Consider the following 13,069-nt stretch of genomic DNA (forward strand, 5'->3'; position numbering starts at 1 on the left):
AAATATTCACAATTCCTCCATGCCCCAAACCACATCAATCTGCAAATCTTTAGAGAGCAATCAAAGAGTGTATCAAACTTTCATGTCAATCTTCCCTCGTCCCCTATGAGGGAAAGGTGGCTTTCTTGCCACCTACCCAGTGCTCAACATTTTTGTATGACTAAAGGATTTAGCAGATAGATTTTAGGAATCATAAAGTCCTGCTTCCTCATCCTTCACTGAAAGGTAAGATTTGGTATGTATGGAACTACAGTACTTGAAAGTTAGGACAGTTAACAATAATGAAATTAAAAAAAAAAAAAAAAGTAACTTCTGTAGCAATCTAAAAGTCAGATACTCATAAACTGTTATTAGACAGGATAAATTTCACTCATAAAAATCTGTTCTTAAATGGATATTTTTACCTTATTCCTATCACCTAAGGATTCCTTATGTCTATAGCATGTCATAACTGAGTAAATGCACTGTTAGCAAATTTACAGGCCTTCTTCTGCCATTCTGCAGTAAAAGTATTGAATAATGTCAGAAGCTGGACTTTGAATAACTGATCCAGGAAATTAAATCAGCTATGGCAAACCCTATGTCATCAGACTATATTATTCCTTGACACATCATGAATTCCAGTATTGTGTAGTCTAATTTCATATCAGGCAGAAAATTGTGTAATAATAATAATAGTAATAATAAAACCCCCTAACTTGTGCATGTTCAGTAATGTTTCTAAATAGATATGCTGTACAGACAGTGGAATTTATTGCTCAATCTTTCTTATCTACAAACATAGGTTAAATTATGCCTCTCAAACAACAATCTTCAAAATACATTTGTAATGTTTCTATCTTTGTCACCCATGTTTTAAGCTTTCCAAAGAAACTGCTCACATGAAATGTTCCTGCTCTCTGCTTCTTTCTTCAGACACTGACTGTATGGGAAATCTATGCCCACCCACACTGGTGAAGAAAAAGGGCTAAATGTGCAACATACCAGAAATATATGCAATTTCATCACTTTAGGTGACAGGGGACTGTGTGCAGAATTCTGGGCCAAATTCTGAAAAGATCTATGGATTGGGGATAGTGCCACATAGTGTACACACAGTGTACTTCATTTGTAAATGACAGATCATAGTTGTTATACTTTCACTAAAAAATTCTGAGTCTTAATTTGAGAATACATGAAACACTTAAAATTTTTAACACAGGGATTTGAAATTGTTTCCTAACAGTTCTTTGCACCAACAAAGTAACAACAACTCTGAAGGGTAAAACAATTTTCACATTTAAAAATGAGGTTTTGGTGAATTTATTCCTTTTTTCTAAAACTAAGTAAACTCCACCACTTAGTTGTCAGTCAAGCTGACCTAGTCATTGAATATCTACTGAATATCTTCCTCTTATATCAGTAAGTATAGAAAACAGTGTCATGGTAAAACACATCAGTTTCCCTCTGATACTAGAACAGGTGACTACAGAACAAACTAAAGTTGCAGTGAACTGGAAGTTTTATGACTGTTTCCACTCTCAATGGAAGTATTTTCCTAAGGACTCTGATAGCACTGAGACTGTGATGCTAGTTTCATTCTTAGAAGAAATTTAACGGATTAACAACACACTTCTTTTCAATGTCTGATGGCAGCAGTGAGCACACCTGTCCAAGATGTGCCCAGGTAGAGGAGATGCTCAGCCTGGTGACTGAGCTTCTTGAGAAGGCATTCAGGCTGAGGAGCATCAGACAAGGAGATTGACTTGTGGTATCATATTCTACCACCGCTGAGATGAATATACCAGCCAACCACGACACACGAAACAAAGGATCCCCTACCCTCTCACCACCAGGCAGAAGGAGGGGATCTAAGAGAGGAGGGGAAATGGAAGTAGGTTATTACTTGCAGGGACAGGCAAATCCAGCCTGCCTCATCTTCCCAAGTGCCCTAACAAAATGGGTATGAGGTGTTGGAACTAGATGGACTGACAACTTAAGATGCAGATTAAGGTCCTTCTGGAATTGGAGGGCAAAATAACCTACCCCCTGCATCATGACCACCTCTGTCAAATAAAAAGAATGGTGGTTTTTACAAGTGAACCCCTCTGAGGTAATCTGAGGACCCAATATGCCAACCGGACCTTACAGAGAAGCCTGCTGCCTCTCTGGAGCCTGGGACACTACTAGAAAACTCTCTAGTCTGGTAGAACCCTGTGATTATTATCTGCTGTTTTTTATGGCCACAGCAATGAGATAGCAAAGAGAAGTCCAAGGGTAACCAAAAGAGATTTCAGGCCTCAGTTCAATTGTTTGAAGGATCAGGAAGACATCTAGTGTTTTCTTCGATCCTTTCAGTTTTAGGGAAGAATACCAAAAGGAACAGGCAGACTCAAGTGATCAACAGATGGCTCTGAGGATGGTGTTGTCAGAGGAACTTTGGGGGTTTTGATCATATTATGGTCTCTACAACATTGGTTCAACTGCTATTCAATGGCAGTCAGAACACTCTCTTCTCAGAAGAGAAAATGTTTTTTGTGCAGGAGTTAGAAGGGCTGACCAGTAGAGCTTTAATCTACAGTGGAAGAGGGAAAGGGACAAAATCAAGTTCATCTGTGATAAGCAATGGGAAGGCATGCCACAGTTTTAGTACTAGTGAGATCCTTCAGTCTTCTCCATGAGGACCTAGAAGCCTTGACTCAGTCCATGAAATATGACATCCTTGGCACAAGCAAAAGCTGGTGGGATCAGTCCTGTGGGTTACACACTCTTCAGGAGGGATAGGCAGGGCAAATGACGTGGGGGATGAGGCAGGGGAGAGGGGTGTCAGAGCTTGCTGTTTGTTATGTGTCCTGGTTTAGGAATGGTACTTCCCAATTCAGGGTCACCCACCATGATTCCCCAAAAGCACCCTGCTGCTCTCTTTTTACTCCTCTTGGTCTGTGTCGGGCTGGGGTTGAGAATTACAGACACAAAAGGCAGAGATCGTGGGTTGAGATAAGAACAATTTACTGGCAACAGCAATGAGACAAGAAAACAAACAGCAACGATATTAATTACATAAGTTTACAAAAGAGAGGGTGATTTACTTGCAAAATATTTACTGCAGAACTCAATCTGACCTGACCACAGTCATGTTTTTCTGACTGGAAGGACCACCTTTCTCCTCAGAAACAGGAGTCCTTTCCCCCACACCTGGCAGTGATGTGAGGTGTTATAGAATAACACCTGGGACTAAGCCCTGCCCCCTCCCAGCTACTGCAAAAAATTAACCCTGTCCTGGCCAAGACCAAGACATTATGGCATGTTAAGAGCCTTTGGTAAGGACTAAGGGACACACAAACAAAGCAGATGTTGTTATGGGGGTCTACTATAGGACTGTCTACAACAGTCAGGATGTTGCCACTTGCAAATTATTCTTCAATGAACTAAGGGAGACCTCTAAATCAACTTCTCTTGTCCTTTTGGGGGACTTTAACCTGCCAGATTCTAACTGTGAATACCACACAGCTGGTACAAACAGGTCCAGAAGAATCCTAAAATACCTAGACTCAAAGGTATACTAAGTGTGTTTGCTGATGACAGTGAACTGGGAGAACCTGTTTACTCACTTGAAGGCATCTGTGCCCTAGGAAAAAATCCAGACCGATGAGAGGACTGGGCAATCACCAATGATATGAAATTTAACAAGAACACTGCACCTGGGATGGGACAACCCTAGATGTACATTCAGAATAGGAAAACACTGCTGGAGAGCAGCACTGCAGCAAGACACCTGGAGGTCTTGCTTGGTGACTAGTTGAATATGAGCCAGCAGTCCCTGGCAGACAGGGGGGCCAACCATGTCCTGGGGGTATCAGGCACAGCATTGCCAGCTGGGCCAAGGAGGGGATTGTCCCACTCTGCTCTGCACTGGGGCAGCCTCACCTTGAATGTTGTGTGAAGTTCTGGGTGACACAATACAAGGATGAAAAACTATTAGAGAGTACGCAAAAGAGGGCAACAAAGATAGTGAAGGGCCTTGAGAGGAAGCTGCATGAGGAGTGTCTGAGGTCACTTGATTTGTTCAGCCTAGAAAAGAGACTGTGGCAAGACCTCATTGAGATCTTCAGCTTCTTCACGAGACGACGCAAAACGACAAGCAGTGATCCCTTCTGTGTGGTAACCAGTGACAAGACCCAAGGGAATGATATGAAGGTCAGGGAGATTGAGGTTGTATATCAAGAAAAGGTTTTTCACTCAGAGCATGGTTGGACACCAGAGCAGGCTCAAGAAAGTGGTCACAGCACCAAGCCTGACAGGTTTTGAGAGATCTTTGGACATGGGTAGATGGGGAAATCTCAGGTACATGGGTACAATTCTTTGGGTTGTTCTGTGCTGGGCCAGCAGCTGAACTTCTGTTACAGTGCGCTCGGGCTATACTATTCTCCCTTTCGAGGACCCCTATGACTGGAATCAGATAAACAGGGTCCCTTCCTTCCTGCCCCCCTGGGGTTGGCGGAGAGCCAGAAAGCCCTCCCTGTCCAGAGCCTAGATAAGGCCATGACCCTTCCTGTTCGCTCTCTCTTTTCCCCTCCATCTCATGGACTAAACAAGCTTGGAGAACCACATCAGGAATTGGAGCCTCTTTTGTACCTGTGACCATCTCCTGACGTGCCTTCCCTCAAGGCCCCGTATATCTGGGCTGGCCCGGTGATTTGGGGGGCTGAGAGGGTAGGCTCGTCAAACTTCAATGATCTTTATGGGTCTCTTCCAATTCATTATATTCTGTGATAATTCTATGATTTGAAGTTATATCTGCAGTTAGGAATTTTTTGGCATAGGTCTACATTTTTGCCATCTATTGCTAAACATAAAACCAGCAGTACTGAAATTACTGCATGAGTAATTAAGCAAACAAATTTACTGGGATATAGATGACAAATACTCGACCAAGGACATCGTCATATTCCATTCTGAATAATTATTCTATGTCATAACTGTACCTTGCATATCTTCAGCTACAGGCTCTGCGGAACCAAGCTAGGAAATATATTTCTGATGTCAGGAACTGCTTATTGAGAATGACTTTCACCAGCTCCCCCTCATTTCTGCCAGATGGCAACTAGCTTAAGCTCTTCAACAAGCGCTGGCTGCCAATTGTTTTCTCTTGCAGGCCAATGGATAACCATTGCACATCAACAACTTTCAGTTAATGTAATCTGCATGAAATAGCCTTTAATTCTCAGGCAGCTGCATTCTGTGCTAAATATACCTTTAAAAAAGTTTAAAGATAGAGCCCACTTTTCAGAGTATACTGCAGTATTGAGCATTCCAACTTTAAAAATCATAAATAGCTTGTGGTATCCAAAAATGAATAAAGGACACCATTTTTCAATCAAGAACAAATCATGAAAATATTTTTTCATAGTCTCTGATATTCACAGTATAGTGGACTCTAAAAGAGCTCTACATAGAGAATTTAAGCAATAGTGGTCTCGTTCTTTTTCTTCCAGAAAAAATGTCTTTCATCATGTTCCACCTCTGGCACACAGAGTCTCAGCAGCAGTCAGAAGTTGTTGATGATATGAGAACGTAATTGGAAAAAAAAGGAAAATAAAAGATGATCTTTATATGCTTTCATGGTACTGGGATATAGCCAAAATGGAGAAAATTTTTGACAGGAAGAGATGAAAAATGAAAACAAATAGTAAAATAACAGAGACGTGCATTTTGCAACATTTAGCAAGCTACCTGGCAAGCACAGCTACTTGGCAAGTTCAAAATAAATTTCAGAGCCATGAATAAGATATGATCCTCTTCCAGTTAGACTCCTTTTTGAAGACCATTACAGAATGCTATAATTATTCTGCAAATAACTACAAAACCTCCTTCTTCAGTGCAATCAATCTAATATCTCTCAGAAGAATCACAATCACTTTTAATGTACGGGATTGGATACTATAATGAAATTTGTAGCAATGCAAAAATCCATCAATGTTATCAAAGTTATTTATAACTTTCAGATTAATAAAATTTACTGCATACAATATATAGGTTAATTTAGTTCAGGGTGAAAAATAGGTAATTGTCACAGAATCATCCAGGGCCTAGTCAACATTACAGCCAGAAAAAATTCTCTGTGACATCACAGGAAGTATAGGATGAGTATGAGGAAATAAAAGAGATTATAATGAAAGTTACCCTATCACATATGTAGTTGGATCTGAAAACAAGACAGCACCTTTTAATCTTGAATTGCCTTGGATTATGTTGTGCACATTACCTGTAATATTTTTTTTGCGTCTATGTCTAAGGACTCATATATGCTCACACAGATTTTACAGATGACCCATGACCTTCTCAATGTACTAGAAACATTAAAATTTTTGAAAATTTTAGAAATTTTTAGGAGGATTGTAATTGTCCCAGGTTTGAAATTAATTGAGCTACTGGGGGAGGGAGGGGGAAAAAAGTGAAAACATTAAAGAGGAGAAAACCATAATAGTTGAACAGCAAAATACAGACTATGATGTGAATACTTACGTAAGCACTGAGGTACTTCACCACTCCATGTTCCATTCCCAACACAAGTCAAAACAGCAGGGAAAGAGAGTTCATATCCTGGAGAGCAGACATAGCTAATGCTAAATCCCCAGTCCAAGTTTGTTCCTTCCAACCTTCCATTAGAGATCTGCGGAGGAGTTGGGCAGGTAACAGCTGCAATAATATTCAAAATAATTAGGCCCAGATGCTGTAAATATCCCCAGTGTACACAATTACTGGAAGAACCATATGGGCTAATTTCACCTTTTTTTAGAGGACAATATAGTCAGGGCATGTTATCTTTCTCACTATATTCTTGCCACATTTCCTGAAGTTAGTATGTCTGGTTTCCTTCATTTAGGAGGCAGTGGATGATTGATGAAGTGTCTTAAATAAATCAGGATGCTGCATCAAACCAAACAGGAAGACTACCTAAAAATCAGTATGGAAACTATGATGTGTATGATATTTAAGATATGTCTGGTAATCTACTACAATTTTTTTTTTTTTTGTCTGTTAAGACAAAAATATTTTATAGTGTTACAATAATAAAATATTTTCTTCCTGTTGACCAATTTATGTATTTGCTAGATTTAATGCATAGGGATGACATTCCAGGACAATTGTTCCAAAATATTACTTGAAAGCCTGTTTCTAAGTAGCACAGTTTGATTACTATTTGCTTTGTGAGTAGTTAATTACCAAAAAGCATCTAGTTGCCAGCAATAGGGAGAAAATGTAAGGATTTGCAATTCCTTGAAACTGTTAGTATTTCTACCTCTAAGAGGGCCAAGAAGAAGTATTTCAGTATATTTTGTAATTGCCAGGTCTCCTAGGAAAAATTAGAAATATTTCCTATTTGGTTGTAGGCAAGAGGACTGAAAAACAGTACAGGAAGGCAGTAGAAATAAAGAGATACAACTGTTATGATAAAGATAATAGTGTTATTCACTGGAGAGTACTGTAGTAACAGACAACTCTTAATTGAAAGCTTTTAAAGGGAAAAGGTATTAAGGAAATTAGATGAAAGAAAACCTAAACCAAAAAGGGAAAGGACAAAATTTAGACTAAGTTGATAGAATGAATGCGATAGACAAAAGGGCAAACTGTGCTAGCAAAAGAGAAAGAAAGAAAAAAAAAATCGAATACAATTTAATCTGGTAAAGCAGGTTGGGATAAATGAGAAGATGTGGTGATTAAAAATCAAGCAGAGAACACACAGGTCACAACAATGGAGGAAGTTAAATGCTGCATCCATAACCTTTAAACTAATGTTTAGAACAGCTGTCATCTTGCAGGCTTAAAAGAATTCAGAGGTACTAGGTGATGAGTAATATGTATTTGAATGCAACCTGCATTCACTATGCACCATATAGGGTTCACTGTGTACCACTTTGACATTCTTATTATTCTCTTCATTGTGAGAATCTCAGTTATGTAGGCCATAAAATCCTTTACAGCAGCATTCATGGCTGTTTGAGAATACTAGTATCAAATAATTCTTTGCCAGTCAGTAAATCAAATCTAGATCTTGGGACCTTAGTTTTGTTCTAGAAAAGGACATGATAGTTTTTGCCACACTTCTATGATATTTTTAAAAAAGTAATTCAAAATAAGTGCTCTAAGCAGCAGAATTCTGTCTTCATTCTCAAAGAGCTTCACAACTAGTCCTTTTAAAAGGGTCTGTATATTTTAACTTCTGAGCTGACTAATAAGGGAGGAAATATTGGTGGATAATTGGGAAAGGAGAGAAGAAGTAGAAAAAAATAGATGTAACATCAGAATTTTAGGGTGAGAAAAGGAAAACAAAACAATACCCAGCCACAAGCCAGAATGTTTCTCTATTTTGGTCAGAGACTTAGACATCAATATGTACCACAACATTCTCAGTTTAAGAACTACAAGTATATTACAAATGCAAGTCTGCAAAAAAGACAGTGTTAGAATATTTGAATATTTAGTTGCAGATGAACATGCATACTTTTCCAACTTGGCATAGCAGAGCAGTATTTATATCTTCTCTTTCAATGGCACAGTGACAAATATGCATGTGTTTTCTGCCCAGTTCATTTTCCAATTATTTTAACTAAATAGTACCAAAGGACCCTGACACTTAATTCTGACAGTAAAAACTAATTGTTATACATTTTACAATATTGCATATTATACATTATTTTAATTGCATTATTAACTTACCTAGTGTACTTACACAAACTAATGTAAAGTAGAATGAAATTCTGAGAACACTAAAGATTCTTCACAGGATTATTAATTAGCACTTATACAAGCCTTAAATATGTATGACCCAAAACCAGAAGGACTCAAAAACTCGAAGTTAAAATTGACAATAAAATTCTTTATTTGTGTGATTCTGCTTGAGTCAAATCAGACTTAGGTCTCCTGGTCTCGGTTAGGTGTCCTGTAGACCATAAGAATTTGAGGTTGAGAAATTTTATCAAAAACACTTGTTCTGTCTTATGATCTTCTAGCTGTTGACTTACAGCCATTCTTGGACACAGACAGACTCTTGGTCCATATGACCATTATGTCCATTCTTCAGTTTTTAAAATAATTTTTTAATTGAAACTGAGGCTATCTATGAGCACAATGCAAATAGGAAAAAAAGTGAAATGTTAAGAGGATTTCAATGCTTGAAATATCTTAAGGATTTCATCCTTAAGAAACTGTCAGGAAGATAACTTAAAAATTGATACTGTCAAAGGTGAATTAGAATTAAACTGGACTTGGTAAGATATTGGGAAAACTGTGTTCAGCAAGAAAAGTAATTGCAAATGTGGTGGAGATTTGAAATTAATTTGATCTAGTTTGACAAATGAATTCATGGGAGGAAAATGAGTGCTGCTTAGCAGGTATGTTACTTTGTTTCCTTGAAATGAAACAGAAGGAAGATAGATAAGAAAAAGTAAGTACAAAGGTAACTAAGTTTTGAAAGAATAGAGCTCAGATAGACTTAGTGTGACCTAGAAAGAAAACACCAAATGGTAATGCTGCTTTTCTACAGATGTAGTATCAAGGAGAGAGAAGAATTACTCTAGAGAGAATTTGTTTTAGGTTTGAGCAAGTGAGTTTCTCAGAGAAAATATTTTTGATCAGACAGATAAGTTTGTCTTTCAGTTACATTCAGATTTTTCTCTGTTAAAATTTTAACAGGGTATATTAAAAAACCCCAAACCTATCTACAACAACAACAACAACAAAAAAAAACCAACCCAACGAACAAAAAAACCATAAAAATCAGGTATGCAATTTGAAGAAGAGAAAGAAGGAATAACTTGAGATTAATTCTTTCGACTTCCACAGTAGAGAAAATAACATGACATAGAAAATCTTTATTGGGAAATTTGAAAGAAGGATTTAGTCTTTTGGTAGCAAGGTGATGCTTAAAGGTGCCCGTCTAATAAAGGAGGGCTCGGGAAAAAAAATCTTAGTATTATAGACAGAGCAATTCAGATGAATTTGCCTTTGACAAAGTTCAGTTTGTATATATATATAGATCTTTCCCAGAGGTGTCTTTTACATGTTTGAGTGTTCTGTTTGTAAAAGCAGGGACATATATATGGTTACTTTCTTATGACATGCTAACTGCAATTAACAAATCTAAACCATACAGCAAAGTAATAAATTATTCTACAGAACTATAAAAAGATGTTCAATACACTGTGTTTGTAGGAATATAAAAGAGAAAAGAAGCAAAGGATGAAGTCATTGTTTCTGCAGCCAAAGAAATCAATTCAATATATTCATACTAAAAGTAAGTTTTGATTTCTGTGGAAATACACAATAAGTTAACAATTTGCAACAAACAGTGTAGATAAATGTCATAGAAGAAATAGCTGACAAGCAAAATAAATGATGTACCTTTGCAAGTTGGGATTGCTCCACTCCACGTGCCATTGCTAGTACAAGTGCGAATTAAGGAGCTATTTGCTTCCATTGTATAACCGGGTTGGCACATATAAGTAACATTTTGTCCAACAACATAATCATCACCATATCTCATGCCATTGGCTGGGACTCCTGGATCTCCACAACTGATGACTGCAAGTTGAGGAACATATTTTAAAATTTTAAAATCTAAGTGAGATTTATCTATATGTGAGGGAGAAAAAAAAACCATTAAAAACTAGGCATTGATTGGGGAAAAAAAAAGGAGAATAAAAAAGTAACATAAATCTTATCTCCACCAAAAGAACATAAAGATATGTCATCCTAATTAGCTGTCAAACATATGTGGAGCTATATAACAGTTATATTTGGAGAACATTAATACTTTAGTTCAACAGTAGTAGTAAAGTACTGTACAATTTTTGATTGCCAAAATTTCAAGAGTACAATATGAAAAAAAAAAAAAGAAAAAAGGCAAGAATTAATACATATGCCACTACCACCCTTTGATATGCTAAAATTTTCCTATCAATTCAGTTTCATTATTAAAAAAGTAGATGCCCATTACTTACTTTACTTTTCTATGGTATCCTGAAAGGAAACAAAATCTGGAAAATTTAAAATGTATGCCTGCAAAAGCTTCTCACTTTATAAATGCTCGCATAGTTGCTATGTACATAAACAGGTGAGAATATTCAGGTGACCCCCAAACATGGGCTATGGCATACATAAAAGCTAGGTCTATAGTACTTTAATGTCTTGGAGTGGCTGTAAAACTTTTTATGACTTCTAGTGTCAGGAGATAATTTAATTTCCTAACAAAATAAAATACTCATAAGGAGTTAATAAAAAGTTTTATATCATTGTAATATGAGAATAATGTTAAAACAGGTAAGTTCCCCTCAGATCTGGTCAACTGGATCTATCAATTTCTGGAACAGTTTTTAGAGTAAGAAGTCTAGAGAACACTAATGGCAATGCTAAAAAAAGTGAAAAGGGGAAAAATCTAGTTCATATGAAATATAGCATCCCATGTGTTTATGGTTTATTTTATAGTAAACTTAAAATCACCCAACAGCATTGCTATTTCTTCTGGAAAAGTGTGAGAAGCAGTGTTCTGGACAGAGTACACATCCTGGCCACTTCTAACTCAATGCCAAAGCATGGCTGATATGAATGTCACCCTTTCTGGATCTGGATCTCCAAAGTCACAAAAATCCATGACTTCATATTTGTGGTGTAGCTCCCTTGACCTCAGGACCTGAGAATCTAAGATATATATAGTATACTTTTTCTACAGTTTACCATGGTCTGAGTGAGTAGATATTAATTACACAGCATATATCAAATCTTTAAATGTCCCATGCAATCACTGTATGGATACTGAAGAGACTAGAAAACATACTATAGGGTTATTTGGATTACTGTAAAGGTAGCTAATGTACTGATAAAGAAAACAGGTAGCTAATGTACTGATAAAGAAAACTGGAGATCAGCCTATTTTAGTTTACCTGGTAGCAGAGTAATTTCAATACTCTTTTTTTTTTTTTTCACTCTTTTCATTTTTTTTTAAATTAAAAAGCCATAGATTTTTCCTGTTCACTTTTTAAGTAATATAGAACTGGGAAAGATAGAACTGCCTATCTTATTTACACACATACATTAAAATACTGTGAAACTTTATTATTTGAAATATCCCATTTACTATAATTAATGTGTAAATTTTACTGAAATAATCCTCAATATTTTTACAGCTATACTATTGTTTTGACTGAATTAAAATATAAACCTAATTCCTTTACCCTTTTTTCCTCCGATGCTTATTTCATTTCAGTTGGACCACCTTCACTCAAGTCACTATTTTAGGCAAAAGCATCATAAACTGTTGCAGTGATGCTGACCAGAAGGGCATTTCCTGTTGAGAGCCAGTGAATCCCAATAGAGTGGAGGTGGGGAATCCCAGGCCCGTGCTGCACAGCCAGGGTGGCCTTCAGAGCTGTGCTGTGCCACACAGATCTCTTGTCCAGGCACAGCCTCAGCCAGCTCCTGGCAACAGAGTTGCTGCAGGCACTCAGTGATTGCACCTTGCTGACTGCACGGCCTTGCTTTTTATTGAGCAGCGCAACAAGAAGCTCTCACAAGAACGTTGTTTCTATTTGGATGCAGAAATGGTAGCATTGGTTCTTTCTAAGAAAATCCTATAATAGCTTGCTAAGAAAGCTTTTTCTAAGAAAATCCTATTATAGCTTGCTATGGTCTAGGCATGACATTGCACATGTGTCAGTGCTGTCTGAGTACACTGCCCAGGGCTCCCAGACTTAATTTTAAAGGAGTATAAAATTATCTGCACTATTCTCTTCTCACAGTGTCAGCTCTAAACCCTCTAAATTTTGATAACGCCTTGACTAAACAAAAGTGGTATATCTTGAATCTCCTTCTCTTTGTTTTACTATGATACTTCCTCCGTCAACATATTTCAAGTTAAAATCTCATGTTTCTACCTGAGTAATGTGTCTTGAGAAGACTGTTTTGGCATGTATTTCAGTAAAATGTTATTCTAAAATACAAGAAAAAATATAGATGCAGTTGACATCACAAACCACCTTTATCTTTGGTACAATTAATCTGGTTCTCATTCTAATTTGTAAAATAATAAACA

General features: G+C 37.2%; 1 protein-coding gene across 3 annotated transcripts in view; it reads right to left on the bottom strand.

Annotated features, from left to right (window-relative positions):
• The window catches only part of CSMD3 (CUB and Sushi multiple domains 3), a 585,002-nt gene that overhangs the window by 26,326 nt on the left and 545,607 nt on the right, over window positions 1-13,069 (bottom strand). For all 3 annotated transcript variants that reach the window (XM_053983153.1, XM_053983147.1, XM_053983136.1), the window contains 2 exons: window positions 10,384-10,563; window positions 6,505-6,678 (listed from right to left, as the gene is read on the bottom strand). In XM_053983153.1, coding sequence (XP_053839128.1) covers window positions 6,505-6,678; window positions 10,384-10,563 — 354 coding nt within the window. The remainder of the gene's footprint in view (window positions 1-6,504; window positions 6,679-10,383; window positions 10,564-13,069) is intronic.

The sequence above is a fragment of the Vidua macroura genome, chromosome 1, assembly GCF_024509145.1.
Source record: "Vidua macroura isolate BioBank_ID:100142 chromosome 1, ASM2450914v1, whole genome shotgun sequence".
NCBI classification, from domain to species: domain Eukaryota; kingdom Metazoa; phylum Chordata; class Aves; order Passeriformes; family Viduidae; genus Vidua; species Vidua macroura.